The sequence below is a fragment of the Mustela putorius genome, unplaced genomic scaffold, assembly GCF_011764305.1.
Source record: "Mustela putorius furo isolate JIRA1106 unplaced genomic scaffold, ASM1176430v1.1 tig00000127_pilon_pilon_pilon, whole genome shotgun sequence".
Lineage (NCBI taxonomy): Eukaryota > Metazoa > Chordata > Mammalia > Carnivora > Mustelidae > Mustela > Mustela putorius.
Window position 1 is genome coordinate 1,405,244 of NW_025421288.1, and position 18,632 is coordinate 1,423,875.

An 18,632-nucleotide genomic window follows, 5' to 3' on the forward strand; every position below is an offset into this window, starting at 1 on the left:
ATGATAGTCATGAATTATTCTGCAATCTAAAAATGGCTAATAAAAAGACACAAAATACTGAAAAACATTTTAGTAATTATCAATAGCAATGATAATTTCTAGAGTGTGGGATAATATCATGTTTTCATATATCAATTATTTGAAATTGTTACTTGTGAGAGTATAAATTGGAAGTAGTATCAATATCCCAATGGACAAAGAGTCAAATAAATGTCACTTAGAAAAGTTAACACAATGTCACATAATTAAATAAACAAACTATGGGAAGTATAGTAATATGAGAAGAACTGTATAATAATTTCAAATCAAAATCAGAACAGAAAATGATATACGATTTCAATGAGAAACTACATATGCTAAGAGCAAGAACATGAAATAGAAAAATCAGAGTACTAGAGTACTAGATTAGAATTATGAAATATTTTTCAAATGATATTTCTAAAAGAATTACCCTGGGGAATTCAGGGTAAAAAGAAACAGATAGAAGTCAAAACACTAGATTAGATGATAAACTATATTAGATTATAGGCATTGTTAGGAATTTTATACCATATTGAATTCATATGCAGAGATTCTCCATGTTCTTGAGTTCAGTTTAAAAGTATAGTAAAGAGGGTAAATGGGAGTTTTCTTCAGTTTTGACAACCTCAAAGTTTTACAGACATTTTTACATAACAACCATCAATGAAGTTGACATTGAACACAAGAGATGTAAGCAAAAGATTCTCAAAATAGATTTTTGTAAAGCATGTTTCATCCAAGATACTGACGGGGTCAGAGATGAAGGAGTCAAGAACCCACACATGAGTGAACTGAATTGAAAATATTTTCTTCAGGAAGGATTCTACAACAATATCAGTACTTAATTATATTGGAATGGTGTTTTTCATATTTCAAAGCATGTAAATAAAAAAAAAGAAAAAACATAATGCATGAACTATATGTGTGTATATGTCATGTAATTTTGTTTTAACCATGGGGAAACTTAGCATAAGGTAGGACCAGTATTTGACTCCGTTTTTCATATGAAAGATACATTTCAAGGCATATAAGTAGCTTGGTCAAGAAAAGTACAAGTTCTTCCATGTTCAATCTTGGTAGGAATCAAAATTTTAAAAAAAATAAATTTTATTCTTCAAATGCAAAGGTTTTGTTGCAATGCAGTTAGTTTCTGAATCTATAGATGGATCTGGGAAAGGCTTGGACTTCTCCAGATTTACAGAAATTTATAGAGGATTAAAGGCAGTTGGAGGTAACATAACATGAAACAAAAAGAAGGAATTCCTTGGTCAGCCCACTAGTCTTCCCATGATGTCACGTCTTTTCTTCTTTTTGCAGATTAAACCCTTGTCAAGTGAACCTTACCTGCAGCCACTAGTATGGTGATGAATAGCAGTGTGACTGAATTCATTCTGTTTGGGTTGACACAGGATGCAGGAAAGCAGAAAGCAATATTTGCGGTCTTCTTGATGTTTTACCTTGCCACACTGTTGGGGAACTTTCTCATTGTAGTGACTATTAAAACAAGCAGGACCCTTGGTAGTCCTATGTACTTCTTCCTATTCTATCTGTCCTTTGCTGATGCCTGCTTCTCTACAACCACAGCCCCCAGATTGATTGTGGATGCCCTTTCTCAGAAGAAGACCATTTCCTACAATGAGTGCATGACTCAGGTCTTTGCAGCCCACTTCTTTGGATGCATGGAAATCTTTGTGCTCATCCTCATGGCTTTTGATCGCTATGTAGCCATTTGTAAGCCCTTGCGATACACAACCATCATGAGCCGCCAAGTCTGCTGTGTACTGGTGATTCTGAGCTGGGTGGGATCCTGTATCCACTCTTCAGCACAACTTTTCCTGGTTTTGAGATTGCCTTTCTGTGGCCCCAATGTGATTGACCACTATTTCTGTGACTTGCAGCCCTTGTTGAAACTTGCCTGCATGGACACTTATGCAATAAACTTGCTAGTTGTTTCCAACAGTGGAGCCATATGCATGGTGAGTTTCATAATTCTACTTATCTCCTACGTTGTCATCTTGTACTCTCTGAGAAACCACAGTGCAGAAGGAAGGCGAAAAGCTCTTTCCACCTGCACCTCCCATTTTATTGTGGTTGTCCTATTTTTTGGTCCATGCATATTCATATACACACGCCCAGCAACCACGTTTCCAATAGACAAGATGGTGGCTGTGTTTTACACAATTGGGACACCCTTGCTCAACCCTCTGATCTATACACTGAGGAATGCGGAAGTGAAAAATGCCATGAAAAAGTTATGGTGTAGCTTAGTATGATTCTGTTGATACATGATATTCAGGGATTCTATTGTATATTTCTTTAACTTGGTATTTTCCTAGCTTGGTTTTGGTTCTTGGACAGGAAAGATAAAATATTCCCCCTGTGGAAAAAAGAAATAATAAATTTAAATTACACTAATATTTTGTATATTTAATTATGTTAATATTAATAAATATTAACACATATATACTTATATTCTGTTATTATGAGAGTACTGCATGAGAAAAGGATTACCTATAGTCCAGAACCATCTTGAGAAACCTATGAGGGCCCTTAGTTGAATGCTATTGATAACGGGTCATATTCACACAATGAGTTAGCTTCCTATACAAATTTGTTTTCAGAAAACAAAGTACTGACTAGTGAAAGAATGGTCGTATGTGTGCACGTACCAATTCTTTTTCCATATTTTATTCTACTGTTTCTGAATGTGGTCATAAGAGCTAATCCATATGGAACTGGAATTTAGAGAGTGGAGGTTGCCATCTTGAGAATGTGGGATTTGGAGAAGGTATTCTGAGAAAATTCTGCTCTGGAATCTTTACCTGAGCTTTCCTCACTGGGGAATCTACATGGATGGACTCTCAAACTCCAGTCAAAGCTAGAAATCTCAGTGAAAACCTGGACTGCCACTGGAGAACCTCTAAACATTCCGGGAAGGGTGAGAGAAAAAGAATCTCATACTTGGCAATGATTGGCGAATCGGCCATCAGCTGCCTTCTGGTCGGATCCTTCCCATTACTCTTCACAAGGGAGAAGGGAGATGCAGTGCATGTGTTTGGCAGCAGAAATATGCAGAAGAGAGGATAAAGGGTACAAAGGATACTAGAAAATCATGCACAGTGAAGACCAAGAAAAAATAAAAGGAAAGTGGGGACTTTATCCAAGCTGGAGAAAGCACCATTGGCTTCTTGTTTTTTGAGAATCACTTGTGGGTATATGAACATTTGAAGGGGGAAAAAAATGAAGTTTCAGAGTATCTCTATATTATTGACCTAGTGTAGCTTTGTTTTCTTGGCTGCCACGTTTGTTTGGGTATCAGGAAAAAACACATTTTTTTTTTCTTAGTTCTTAATAGTTTCTGCAAAGTAAAAATTCAGATTCCTTGGGAAAACCCAGGATTAGAAAATATGTTTCTTCACTTTTCAAGTTTGGTCTTTTGGTTTTATATATATAAGAATGTTTTAAAAATTATATTTTTGGTTTTAAAGATAACCTACTTGATATGTGTGATATACACCTACCACTACAACTACATCATAATCTCATAATTGAGCACTATCATGTGATGCTCTTTCAGTAGTTGAGCTTATAATTCCCATCCAGTTAATGTCAGTATTACTTTACTTGATAGAGGCTAATGATAAAAGAATACAATGAACTTCACAAGTATGTGAATAATTTCTGCCAATGGAAGACAAAATGTTATCCTGTGCCACCAAAGATTCCCAGAATTTCACATAGTAAGAGGTAGCAAAATAAATATTTAAGTCTCAAAAAGGATGTTGGTCAGCGAATAACTGAGGATATTTGAGAAACATTGATTTACACTCACATAAAATATCCATTGTTAAGGACAAAAGTTTGTGTAATTAAACCTTATCTGTAAATGGGGAAGGCTTCAAAGTAAATTGGATGGAGATTGACTTTAGAAAGTAGTCATGAAGAAAGGGGAAAATGAATCACTCCATGTATTGGAATAGAAAAAAGGAAAAGAAGTCTTAAATTAATCATTGATGGGTCAGGGAAAAAATTATAAAATGACTTTCTCAAAGATGCAAGGGAACTCTCATAAAATGTTTTTGTGATTTCAGTGGTGAAGGGAGCTATTTTTTTTAGCTCCCCTCATCTCTATGTTCAGGTTGGAGGCTTGTTGTACAGACAAGTAAGTACCTCAGGATCCAGGACAGAATCATCACCAGGGTGTTAGAGACAACAAGGATAGTTAGTGTTAGGGCAATTTTCCTGTGAGCTACTTCAAATAGCTAGCCAACAGTGGGGTTCTGTTGGACCTTCTCAGGTAACAGCCAGTTACAAAGGTTCTGTAGGGTTCTACAGAGATCTGTCACCCTATCTTTCCTTCAGCCCATGATTCAGAAAGAGAGGATCCCAAGGTAGAATGATGGTGTTTGAGCAAAGTAGAATTCAGTTAAGGAATTAAGTAATGTTTTATGCCCTAAATGTCCTTTGAACCTCTAGGCTGTGCTGCAGTCTAAAAAATACCTAAGGGGCACCTGGCTGACTCAGTGGGTTAAAACCTCTGCCTTCTGCTCAGGTCATGATCCCAGGATCCTGGGAGCAAGCCCTGCATTGGGCTTTCTGCTCAGCAGGGTGCCTGCTTCCTCCTCTCTCTTTCTGCCTGCCTCTGCCTACTTATGATCTCTTTCTGTCAAATAAATAAATAAAATATTTTTTAAAAAACCACTAAAATAAATAAATAAATAAATTTCGATAAGGAAAGTTTTTTTTTTTAAATACCAGAAATTCCAGCAAAGTTCCTGAGATTGTATTTTTTATGGGTGAAGCTCCTCACCCTGAAACAATGACTTTTGTAAAACAACAACAAAAGATTTCTTGGTCTTCCAACCTGGATTGTGTCCTTACTCTTGAAGCATAGGTGGAAACACCAATTACAGTTTATGATTTGACCATGGGAGGGGGGCGGAATCTATTTCAAAGAGAAGGAATTGATAGCCAACAGGCAGAGAGCAAACCCAAAGCATCTACACCAGATTTTGATTCCTATGTTTTGCCCATTTTCACAACTGCTTCTTCAGGTACCCATGGCATCATGTTGGAGGCCACTGCAGGGTTGGAGTCAAGGACAAAACCAGGCCCTGACTTGTGTCTCCTTCAAAGTCCAGACACCTTGACAGGTTAAGGACAGGAAAGTTGAGTGCACTGAGAAAGGGTCTGTGTTATGTGTCGTGCGCTCACCTACGTGACTTCCCACACACTCTCCCTACCATAGGGAACAATGTGGCCAGGGTCCTGAGTTCTTAGTTAGTCCTTGTTGTTCTGTACCTCCCATAACCCACTCCCTGGTTGGTTGTCTTGCTAATGGCTTTAGCCGAAACTACCTGGTAACACGAGGTTTGCTTGTAGTTAATGTAAACTTGTTATAGAAACTTGTGGTCATCTGGCTATGTACTAATGTATTGCTCCTCCTATTCTGGTCTGCCTTATAAATGATTGTAAAATTTGGAATAAAATTGGCACTGTTGGACAACAACTTCAGTGTCCCTCCTGACCCCATCTCTTTGTCTCTTAATTTCTTTTCACCATCCTCTTAGCCCTCACAGTTTTCCTGGTCGATTCATCACGCTGGCCGTGACAGCATCAGATTCTCCCATGGTGGCCTCTTGTCCATATGGTTACATTGTGCAAATTTGAGAAGTGTGCTTTGTCCTCAAGACACTTTACTTCCAGATAGCAGAAAATTGTCATGATACATTTACTCCTCTACAAGACCTTTCACTGCCATCTCTCAAAGCACTGCTATAGCCCGGGATGAATACCACCTGGTCATGGTGGATAATCTTTTTAATGTGCTGTTGGATCTTATTTGCTAGGATCTTGTTGAGAATCTTAGCATCCATATTCATCAGTGATATTGGTCTGAAATTCTCCTTTTTGGTAGGGTCTTTGCCTGGTTTGGGGATCAGGGTAATGCTGGCTTCATAGAAAGAGTCAGGAAGTTTTCCTTCTGCTTCAATTTTTTGAAACAACTTCAGGAGAATAGGTGTTATTTCTTCTTTGAAAGTTTGGTAGAATTCCCCAGGGAATCCTTCAGGTCCTGGGCTCTTGTTTTTTGGGAGCATATTGATCACTGCTTCAATCTCGTTACTAGATATAGGTCTATTCAGGTTGTCGATTTCTTCCTGGTTCAATTTTGGGAGTTTATAGTTTTCCTGGAATGCATCCATTTCATCTAGGTTGCTAAGCTTATTGGCATATAACTATTGATAATAACTTCTGATGATTGTTTCTACTTCCTTGGTGTTAGTTGTGATCTCTCCCTTTTCATTCATAATTTTATGAATTTGGGCTTTCTCTCTTTTCTTTTGGATTAGTGTGGCCAATGGTTTATCAATCTTATTGATTCTTTCAAAAAACCAGCTTCTAGTTTCATTGATACGTTCTACTGTATCTCTGGTTTCTACCTCATTGATCTCAGCTCTAATCTTGATGATTTCCCTTCTTATGTGTGGAGTTGGTTTGATTTGTTGTTGATTCTCCAGTTCTTTAAGGTGTAGAGACAGCTGCTGTGTTCTGGATTTTTCAATTTTTTTGAGGGAGGCTTGGATGGCTACGTATTTCCCCCTTAGGACCGCCTTTGCTATATCCCATAGGTTTTGGACCGAAGTGTCTTCATTCTCATTGGTTTCCATGAATTTTTTCAGTTCTTCTTTGATCTCCTGGTTGATCCAAGCATTCTTAAGCAGGGTGGCCTTTAGCTTCCAGGTGTTTGAGTTCCTTCTGAACCTTTTCTTGTGATTGAGCTCCAGTTTCAAAGCATTGTGATCTGAGAATATGCAGGGAATAATCTCAGTCTTTTGGTATGGGTTGAGTCCTGATTTGTGACCCAGTATGTGGTCTATTCTGTAGAAGGTTCCCTGTGAACTTGAGAAGAATGAGTATTCTGTTGTTTTAGGGTGGAATGTTCTGTATATATCTATGAGGTCCATCTGGTCCAATGTGTCATTCAATGCTCTTGTTTCTTTATTGATTTTCTGCTTCGATGATCTATTTCTTTTTTTTTTTAAGATTTTATTTATTTGACAGATCACAAGTAGGCAGAGAGGCAGGCAGGCAGAGAGAGAGGAGGAAGCATGATCCCTGGGATCATGACCTGAGCAGAAAGCAGAGGCTTTAACCCACTGAGCCAACCAGGCGCCCCGATCTGTCTATTTCTGAGAGAGGCGTGTTAAGATCTCCTACGATTAGTGTATTCATATCAATATGACTCTTTATCTTGATTAACAGTTTTCTTAAGTAATTGGCTGCTCACATATTGAGAGCATAGATATTTATAATTGTTAGATCATCTTGGTGGATAGTCCCTTTAAGGATTATCTAGTGTCCTTCTGTATCTCTGACTACAGTCTTTAGTTTAAAATCTAATTTATCTGATATGAGAATCGCTACCCCAGCCTTCTTTTGAGGCCCATTGGCATGAAAGATGCTTCTCCATCCCTTCACTTTCAGTCTGGTCTCTATATTTCTGTTCAATGCTATTCTTTTTTTTAATTAATTTATTTATTTTCAGAAAAACAGTATTCATTATTTTTTCACCACACCCAGTGCTCAATGCAATTCGTGTCCTCTATAATACCCACCACCTGGTACCCCAACCTCCCACCCCTCCCGCCACTTCAAACCCCTCAGATTGTTTTTCTGAGTTCATAGTCTCTCATTATTCAACTCCCCTCCCAATTTACCCCAACTCCCTTCTCCTAACACCCCTTGTCCTCCATGATATTTATTATGCTCCACAAATAAGTGAAACCATATGATAAATGACTCTCTCTGCTTGACTTATTTCACTCAGCATAATCTGTTCCAGTCTCATCAATGTTGGTACAAAAGTTGGGTATTTTTCCTTTCTGATGGAGGCATAATACTCCATAGTGTTTATGGACCACATCTTCCTTATCCATTCGTCCATTGAAGGGCATCTTGGTTCTTTCCATAGTTTGGCGACCATGGCCATTGCTGCTATAAACATTGGGGTACAGATGGCCTTTCTTTTCACGACATCTGTATCTTTGGGGTAAATACCCAGGAGTGTAATTGCAGGGTCATAGGGAAGTTCTTTTCTTAATTTCTTGAGGAATCTCCACACTGTTCTCCAAAGAGGCTGCACCAACTTACATTCCCACCAACAGTGAAAGAGGGTTCCTCTTTCTCCACATCCCCTCCAACTCATGTTGTTTCCTGTTTTGTTAGTTTTGGCCATTATAACCGGTGTAAGGTGATATCTCAATGTGGTTTTAATTTGAATCTCCCTGAGGGCTAGTGATGATAGACATTTTTTCATGTGTCTGATAGCCATTTGTATGTCTTGATTGGCGAAGTGTCTGTTCATATCTTCTTCCCATTTTTTGATATGTTTGCCTTTTTCGCATGTGTTGAGTTTGAGGAGTTCATTATAGATCCAGGATATCAACCTTTTGTCTGTACTGTCATTTGCAAATATCTTTTCCCATTCCGTGGGTTGCCTCTTTGTTTTTTTGACTGTTGCCTTTGCTGTGCAGAAGTTTTTGATTTTGATGAAGTCCCAAAAGTTTATTTTCTCTTTGGTTTCCTTTGCCTTTGGAGACATATCTTGGAAGAAGTTGCTGTGGCTGATATCGAAGAGATTACTGCCTTTGTTCTCCTCTAGTATTCTGATGGATTCCTGTCTCATGTTGAGGTCTTTTATACATTTTGAGTTGATCTTTGTGTATGGTGTAAGAGAATGGTCAAGTTTTATTCTTCTACATATAGTTGTCCAGTTTTCCAGCACCATTTATTAAAGAGACTGTCTTTTTTCCACTGTATATTTTTTCCTGTTTTGTCGAAGATTAATTGACCATAGAGTTGAGGGTCCATATCTGGGCTCTCTACTCTGTTCCACTGGTCTATGTGTCTGTTTTTATGACAGTACCATGCTGTCTTGGTCATCACAGCTTTGTAATAAAGCTTGAAATCAGGTAACGTGATGCCCCCAGCTTTAGTTTTGTTTTTCAACATTTCCTTAGCAATTCGGGGTCTCTTCTGGTTCCATACAAATTTTTGGATTATTTGCTCCAGCTCTTTGAAGAATACCGGTGGAATTTTGATTGGAATGGCATTAAAAGTATAGATTGCTCTAGGCAGTATCGACATTTTAACAATGTTTATTCTTCCAATCCAAGAGCATGGAATAGTCTTCCATCTTTTTGTGTCTTCTTCAATTTCTTTCATGAGTGTTCTGTAATTCCTCAAGTACAGATCCTTTACCTCTTTGGTTAGGTTTATTCCCAGGTATCTTATGGTTCTTGGTGCTATAGTAAATGGAATTGATTCTCTAATTCCCCTTTCTGTATTTTCATTGTTAGTGTATAAGAAAGCTACTCTTAGGATTTTTCCTCTTTTATAGAACCCCCCTTAATATTTCCTACAGTGTCAGCTTCATGGTTGCATAATTTTTAAGCCTTGCTGGTCTTGGAAACTCTTTATCTCTCCATCTATTTTGAATGTCAGTCTTGCTAGATAAAGTATTCTTGGCTGCATGTTCTTCTCATTCAGTGCCCTGAATATATCTTGCCAGCCTTTTTTGGCTTGCCAGGTCTCTGTGGACAGGTCTGCTGTTATTCTGATGGGCTTTCCTCTGTAAGTAAGGAGTCTCTTTGCCCTAGCGGCTTTCAAGAGATTATACCTACAATTATAATTCCTCAATTTGACTATCAGGTGTCGTGACATTTTTTTGGAATGTATAATCTTGGGTGGAGACCTTTCAGCCTCTAGTACATGAATGCTGGTTCCATTCGTGAGATTAGGAAAATTTTCATGAAGGACTTGTTCCACTATATCTTCTAGACTTCTTTCTTTCTCCTCTCCTTCAGGGATTCCAATAATTCCAAAGCACTGCTATAATAAATATATAAATCTTGGATATCCACATGTCAATGGTGAATCCTTAGATGTGGACCCCTTTGCATGCAAGGGTGTGGCAGCCTTGGATGTCCCCATTAGACGGAATTAATTCTTAATCATGCATTCTATACTATGACATGGAAGATTCTGTCTTTAGGTGATGTTTTCCAAAACACTTTCAAATAACATTTACTTTTTTCTCTCCTTACATCAATGTCAAGTCCCTCAGCAAAATCTATTGTATCTACTTTCATAATATACCGACCTCTACCCCTACCATCACAGTCCAAACCACCATCATTTTTTGGTTAAATGGTAGCAATAACCTTCTAACAAGTCTGCTTCTACTCTTGCTCCTTTATGAACCATTCTCTGGACAGAAGCCAGAATTATCCTCTTACAATGATCTTCAAGGTCCTGTAAGATATGTCATCAACCACTCTTTATTCATTCCAATACTGTTAAGCTAGCCTCCTTTGATCAGTGGTACCAAGCATGCTCTCTCCTCAAGGACTTTTCAATTGTTAGTTTCTCTATCTGGAAACTTCTTTCCTTGGATATCTTTGTGGGTATTTCCACATTCATTCAAGTTTGGCTTTTGCCATCCCTTCTCAAAGAATTCTTCTCTGATTACCTTACAGAAAATAATCCTACCCAGGGATCACGTATCATTTACCCTGCTTTATTGTTCTCATAGCAGGTATTATAATTTGACATAATGTATAATTCCTTTTCTATTTGCTATTTTCTGTCCCTACTTACTAGAATATAAGCTTTAGGAAAAGAGACTTTATCTGCCTTTTTTCCCCCCCTACAGTGTTAGGTATATAGTAGACTATGAGTATTTTGAGGTGAACTTATAAGTGAATGGCTAAATAAGCCATAAAATTACATTGCATTAAATAATCCTCCTCTATATCATACACACACACACACAAAGGCACACACACTCAAACACCAGGACCAGATTGATAAATCTTGTTTGGCAGGTTGGTTTCATTGTGCTTGAAAAGGATACTCATATTAGCTAAATCTGGCTGGGATCAGAATTGGGAATCTAATAAGAAAAAAAAATTCAATAACATATTTGGTTTCTATTTGACTTTAAAGAAACTTTTTAAGATTTCTTACAAATTGATTAAGCAGAAACAAACCTCCAACAAAATAAAACAGAAAAACCCATGGTGAAAGTACAAAAATATCTGGATCTTTAGAAGTCTTCTCTTTATCTTATTTAGTTTACCTCTCCAAAATATAATGCTCTCTTTTCTTACCCAAAGGCAAAATAATTTTTAAAAATGTGAAACCATAACTCTCAAAAAATATAAAATGAACACATGACAAAGTTTTATTTAGTTCATTCATTACTGAGGAAACTGGTAAGATTATACTCAGCCTAAAGGAAACTTCAAAATACCATCCTTACATTATTCAATCAGGAATGTGTAATTAATTTACAAATAAATGCTAAACTGGCTTGATCCCTAATGGTCAGGGCAATCAATCAACTTTCCACCAAACAGCATATACATTTCTATGGGCCAGAATTGTTAGCATTCTTATCAGTTTTATAAATTTAAATAGTTGGAAAATAGCTCAAGACAAATAAAGGCATAAATTCCATAGAATCATCTAATCCCAAAGAGAGTGCCATAGATGACACATAGGCTTCAACTGAAGATGCCCAGTAATCTTCATGTTACATTTCTTTCTTAACAATATTTTTTCCCGACAAAAGTTAATTTTATTTAGTAGCTCTACATCAGAAGATGTATAGGTGTTTTGTAAATATAATCTGCCAGTTATGGAATGAATGGGTCATGGGGAAGAATAATAGTGCATAGGGAATAGAGTCCATAATGTTTTGATAGCCTTATATGGTAACAGTTGGTATCTACATTAGCAGTGAGTGTAGCATAGAGGTTCAGATCACTATGCTGTGTACCTGAAGCTAATGTAACATTGGGTGTCAACTATATTTCAATATAAAATGAAACAAAATTCAAAACAAAAAACATAAATTTATAAGGAGAGAGAACTATTTCCTCATTTATTTTTATTTTTCTACAAGGAAAGAATACAAATTTTCTGTATCCATTGGAAACAGCATACTTAAAATGAGAGATTTAGAAGAGTTTAATTATGTCTACTTACCAGCATGTAGGTAGGGATACAGGAAATCAATAAGGGATGATGGAGCCATTACCCCTATTAGCCTTGAGAGAAGAAAGAGAAGGAGTGATCACAGGAAACCAGAAATTTCATCCCAAAGTGTTCTGGCTCATTTGTCACCCACTGGCTGACAGACTATAGGAGGGAACCAGGATACTAAAGGCCCTGATATCCTTTTCTTCCCACCTGTTGCATTCAGCTGGTACCACCTGTTGGCCAGAAGTAAGAGAGATCTGGTGGAAGGGGACCAGAGAAAACAGCCACCCAGGATGTACACATTGAGAATAGATCTGAAGGGGTAGGAAGAATACATCTCGTACCTGTTCCAACAGTGTATTCCACTTTTTCTCCCATGTAAGAGAGTCAACACTTTCATTTGAGGAGTTAGGAAGAAAAAAAGAGAATATAGAAAAAGTAAGTAAGGAGTCTTCCAACTGATTTATTTATATAGCACTTGTTGAATACCACTATGGGTCAGACACTGACTGAACCAAGTACTGGGGATAAAGAGGCGAACAGGACAGATAACAGATCTACTATGCAACTTATTTGAATAGTTTTAAATAGGAAAAAAAAAAGGCATTGAAGAAGACACAAAAAGGTGGAAGACCATTCCATGTTCATGGACTGGAAAAATAAATATTGTTAAAATGTATATACTGCCTAGAGCAAGCTATACTTTCAATGCCATTCCAATCAAAATTCCACTGGCATTTTTCAAAGAGCTGGAGCAAGCACTCCTAAATTTTGTATGGAATCAGAAGAGACCCCGAATTGCTAAGGAAATGTTGTAAAAGAAAAAAATGGGGGCATCACATTGCCTGATTTCAAGCTTTACTACAAAGCTGTAATCACCAAGACAGCATAGTACTGGCAAAAAAAAAAAAAAAAAAAAAAAAAAAAAAAAAAAAAAAAAAAAAAAAAAAAAAAAAAACAGGCACATAGATCAGTGGAACAGAGAGGAGAGCCGAGATATGGACCCTCAACTCTATGGCCAAATAATCTTCAACAGAGCAGGAAAAAATATACAGTGGAAAAAAGACAGTCTCTTCAATAAATGGTGCTAGGAAAATTAGACAGCTATATGTAGAAGAATGAAACTCGACCATTGTCTTACACCATACACAAAGATAAATTCAAAATGCATAAAAGATCTCAACGTAAGGCAGGAATCCATCAGAATCCTAGAGGAGATCATAGGCAGTAACCTCTTCGATATCAGCCACAGGAACTTCTTTCAAGATATGTAACCAAATACAAAGAGAACAAAAGCAAAAATGAATTTTTGGGATTTCATCAAGATCAAAATCTTCTGCACAGCACAGGGAACAGTCAACAAAACAAAGAGTCAACCCACAGAATGGAAGAAGATATTCACAAATGACAGTACAGACAAAGGCTGATATCCAGGATCCATAAAGAACTTCTCAAACTCAACACACACAAAACATACAATCATGTCAAAAAAAAAAAAAAAAAAAACAAAATGGGCAGAAGACATGAACAGACATTTCTCCAATGAAGACATACAAATGGCTAACAAACACATGAAAAAAAAAAAATGTTCATCATCACTAGCCATCAGGGAGATTGAAATCAAAACCACATTGGTGCAATTGCAGGGTGTGGTGAAAAAATAATACATACTGTTTTTCTGAAAATAAATAAATTAATTTAAAAACAAAGAAATAAAAAAAAAAGAAATTAAAAAAAAAAAAACACATTGAGATACCACCTTACACCAGTCAGAATGGCCAAAATTAACAAGATAGTAAACATGTGTTGGAGAGGAGGTGGAGAAAGGTTCCCCTTTCTCCACCTTTCACTGTTGGTGGGAATGCAAGTTGGTATAGCCACTTCAGAAAACAGTGTGGAAACTCCTTAAGAATTTTAAAATAGAGCTTCCCTATGACCCTGCAATTGCACTATTGGGTATTTACCCCAAAAATACAAATGTAGTAAAACGAAGGGCCATCAGTACTCCAATATTCATAACAGCAATGGCCACAGTCGTCAACCTGTGGAAAGAACCAAGATGCCCTTCAACAGACGAATGGATATGGAAGATGTGGTCCATATACACTATGGAGTATTATGCCTCCATCAGAAAGGATGAATACCCAACTTTTGTAGCAACATGGACGGGATTTTCTAGGATTTCCTTAAAGCATATTAATCCCTTCATATTTCCAGGTATTACCATGTTCCAGAATGATGAAGCAGAATTTTCCATGTGTCTCAAGCAGCAAATATTGGGACAGAAAGCAAGAGGATGTACTAGGAAAAAGAAGTGTAGTTAGAGGTATCAGGATGGAGCTGTTGTCAGGATATACTGTTAGCAACTGGTTGCTGTATCAGTGGCTGGAGAAAAAAAATAGGTCAAAGGGTATGAGACACAGTGTAAAACTTGTCCAACACACTTAGTGATTACTAATTAAAAATAATATTCTTTGTAGATTTTCTATCACAAAATGCTATGCTTATATCAGCCTATACTAAGTAGAGAACCCAAACAATGTGACTGAATTCATTCTTTTGTTTTTTAATTTAATTTTACTTTTTCAGTGATCCAAGATTCATTTTTATGTACCACACCCAGTGCTCCATGCAATAGAGCCCTCCTTAAAACCCACCACCAGGCTCACCTAACCCCATACCACCCCCTACCCCCTCCCTTCCAGTACCCTCAGTTTGTTTCTCAGAGTCCACAGTCTTCCATGGTTTTGTCTCCTCCTCCAATTTACCCCAACTCACTTCTCCTCTCCAACTCCCAATGTCCTCTGTGTTATTCCTTATGCTCTACAAGTAAGTGAAACCATATGATAATTGACTGTCTCTGCTTAATTTATTTCACTCAGCATAATCTCCTCCAGTTCCATCCATGTTGATACAAAAGTTGGGTATTCATCCTTTCTGATGGAGGCACAATACTCCATTGTTTATATGGACCGTGTCTTCTTTATCCATTCATCTGTTGAAGGGCATCTTGGCTTTTTCCATAGTTTGGTGATTGTGGCCATTGCTGCTTTGAACATTGGGTACATATGACCCTTCTTTTCACTACATCAGTATCCTTGTGATAAATACCCAGTAGTCCAATTGCCCAGTTGTAGGGTAGCTCTACTTTTAATTTCTTAAGGAATTTCCACACTGATTTCCAAAGTGACTGCACCAACTTGTATTCCCACCAACAGTGTAAGAGGGTTCCCTTTCTCCATATCCTCTCCAAAACTGTTGTTTCTTGTCTTATTAATTTTGGCCATTCTAACTGGTGGTACCTCAATGTGGTTTTGATATGAATTTCCATGACAGCTAATGATGATGAACATTTTTTCATGTGTCTATTATCCATTTGCATATTTTCTTTGGAGAAGTGTCTGTTCATGTCTTTTGTCCATTTTTTGACGTGATTATCTGTTTTGTGTGTGTTGAGTTTGAGGAGTTCTTTGTAGATCTTGCATATCAACTCTTGGGCATTACAGATAGCCCAGAGTTGCAGAAAATGCTCTCTGCTGTGTTCCTAACCATGTATGTGGTTTCCAGATTTGGGAAACTTACGCATTGCGGTAACCGTGATCAAAAGTCAGATCACCTATGTATTTTTTCCTTACTTCCTTATACCCATGGATGCCATGTACTCTTTTATCATTGCCCCCAAAGATGATTGTGGACCCTCTCTCCAAGAGCACTACCATCTTATTAGAAGGCTTCCTGACTCAGCTATTTGCAGAGCATTTCTTTTGTGGTGTGGGGATCATCCTTCTCATCATGATGGCCTATGACTGCTATGTGGCCATCTGTAAGCTCCTGCACTACACGACCATCATGAGCTCTCACATGTGCTGTCTGCTGCTTGGAGGGGCCTTGGCTCTCCACTCAGTAATACAGCTTCTCTTCATGTATCAAATACCCTCCTGTAGTCCCAATGTCATTGATCACTTTATGTGTGATTTGTTTCCTTTGTTGAAACTGGCCTGCATGGACACCCACATGCTGTGTCCCTTAGTCATCCTTAAGAGTGGGGTGATATGTGTGACCATTTTCCTTATCCTCATCACTTCCTATGTGGTCATCCTCTGCTCCCTGAGTTCTTACAGCTCTGGAGGGTGATGCAAAACCCTCTCCACCCGTGGCTCCCACCTCACTGTGGTCATCTGGTTCTTCATTCTATTCATTTTTCTGTGTGCGGCCTGTGGCCACTTAGCCCAAAGACAAGGCAATGGCTGTGTCCTTTACCATTGTTGCACCCATATTAAATCCATTTACCTATATCCTGAAGGATGCTGAAGTAAAAATATTTCATGAGGGAACTGGTAAAATGAGGGACCTTTGGCATCATTGGGTTAGATGTTAAGGACAGATCTTCCCTACAAGGACAATGAAGTCCCACCAGTCCCATTTATTCCAAGCCATTGAGCACACAGCAGCCAATGGCATCTTTTAAGTGTACAAATCAGGTTAAGATATTATAATCAAGTTATTTCCTACCTCTCTAGTACGTATTGTGCTCCATTCCTTTTTTTAAAATTAATTAATTAATTGATTAATTTGACAGGCAGAGATCACAAGTAGGCAGAGAGGCAGGGAGAGAGAGAAATAGAGAGAGGAAGAAGCAGGGTCCCTGCTGAGCAGAGAGCTGGATGTGGGGCTTGATCCCAGGACCCTGGGATCATGACCTGAGCTGAAGGCAGAGGCTTTAACCCACTGAGCCACCCAGGCACTCCTCCATTCCTTTTTTTATAATATGCTGGCCACTCTTTTGCCTTTCCTTCCCCCCCCCTTAACTTTTTATTTATTTATTTAACTTTTTTTTTTTTTTAATAATTCAAATCTGGTTGTCAATAATTCAGGTACTGGTTCAGTGCTTTTGTTTGTTCTTACTCTGCTTGCTGCTGGACTTCTCTTTCTCAGAGCTGCTGCTTGGCTGGCTAATCTCATTTTTTCTTTCCACTTTAACCTCCTTGAGGTGAAGCTTCCACCTCTTTAAACAAGTCTCTCCTGATGTCTTTTCCTGGTCATTCCCCTTAGTTACTCTCTGCCTCTTCACTCCTGAATTCATTTTACATGTCTTCATCTTGCCTCATGTCAAAAAGAAGAAAAAGCCCGTGGCAGCATAAGTAATTTATTGTTAGTAAAAAATTTAGGATTGTAATTTTTTTCTGTTTTAATTATTAATTAAAGAACTGGAAGGATACTAATGATATTCCTAACCTTAAATATTTGTAATCTGTTTGGGAATTTTCCTAGTGTCAAAAGTAGGTCCAAAACTCCATCTTCTATTACATAGGTAAGAACTGTTCTCACCATTTGTGCTGAAGTTATTACCTGTCAGTTCAATTTCATAAATTTTTTCTCTTATTTGTTCTATGGGATCCCCAAGTTAATTCACAATATATAGCCTTACTCATTAAACATATTACTTAGGGATTCAATGCCTGAGTTCTTGACACTAACATCTGAAACAAATTTTGATCTTACTACTTTTTTTTTTTTTTTGAGATCAAGGTTTTTAAATTTATTTTATTTATTTATTTTATTAACATAGAATGTATTATTCATTTCAGGGGTACAAGTCTGTGATTCATCAGTCTTACACAATTCACAGCACTCACCGTAGCACGTACCTTCCCCAGTGTCCATCACCCAGCCAACCCATCTCTCCCACTCCCCTCCCCTCCAGCAACCCTCAGTTGTTTTCTGAGATTAAGAGTCTCCTAAGGTTTGTCTCCCTCTCTGGCCTTGTCCTATTCCACTTTTCCTTCCCTTGCCTCATGATCCTCTGTCTTATCTCTCAAATTCCTCTTAACATTGAGAACATGTGACAATTATGTTTCTTTAATTGACTTCTTTCACTTAGCACAAGATGATCTTACTACTATTTATAGGACTTGCTGTTACTAATATTAGCTTATAAATTGTATGATTATCTCTATATTAGAATTTAAAAATTCAATACTATCCATGATACAACGGCATAGCAAAATAAATTAAAATGCTCCCTTAGTTTGTAGAAGAATATCTGCCTAAAAAGTTATTTCAAGCATCAGATTTATGGAGAAACATTAGATGAACTTGCTTCCTATCTCACTGAGAAAAATTAAACCATCAGAAGAACATTTCCATAGTCATGACTATCAATCTACCAGCATCTGCTCAAATATATACCACCTTCCTACCTTCTCCAATAAACACACTACCTTGCTCCTATCCAAAGGCAACCCATCTCTTTATAATATAATTTCTGAGTCTCATTTCCTTATCACTTATATGAATACATCTCTTATTTAATCTATGTTTCCCTTACTAATGGATCATTTGCTTCAGCAAAGAAGCAGTCTGTCATTTCTTTTATTTATTTTTTTTCATTTCTTTTATTTTTAAAATGAAATTTTCCCTTGATCTTATTTCCTTTATTAGCCACCATTTTCTATGATGAATTAATAATAACCTTCCACCAGAATGACAAAGTATATCTTCATTGAAATTGATGAACTGATTCTAAAATTTGTATGCATGTGTAGCTATGTTTAAACAGCCTTGGC

General features: G+C 37.5%; 1 protein-coding gene and 1 pseudogene across 1 annotated transcript; both read left to right on the plus strand.

Moving 5' to 3' along the window:
* The first annotated feature begins 1,379 nt into the window (after positions 1 to 1,379).
* LOC101692363 (olfactory receptor 4C11-like) lies at positions 1,380 to 4,979 on the plus strand. The gene is made up of 2 exons (XM_004781646.2): positions 1,380 to 2,280; positions 4,978 to 4,979. Coding segments are annotated over exons 1-2 (903 nt in total).
* Positions 4,980 to 15,717: 10,738 nt separating this feature from the next.
* Positions 15,718 to 16,377, plus strand: LOC101692063 (annotated as a pseudogene).
* The last annotated feature ends 2,255 nt before the right edge of the window (positions 16,378 to 18,632 follow it).

Bases quoted from the DNA above. Each gene is read 5' to 3' on its own strand.
- LOC101692363 (XM_004781646.2), top strand. From the start codon at position 1,380: ATGGTGATGAATAGCAGTGTGACTGAATTCATTCTGTTTGGGTTGACA.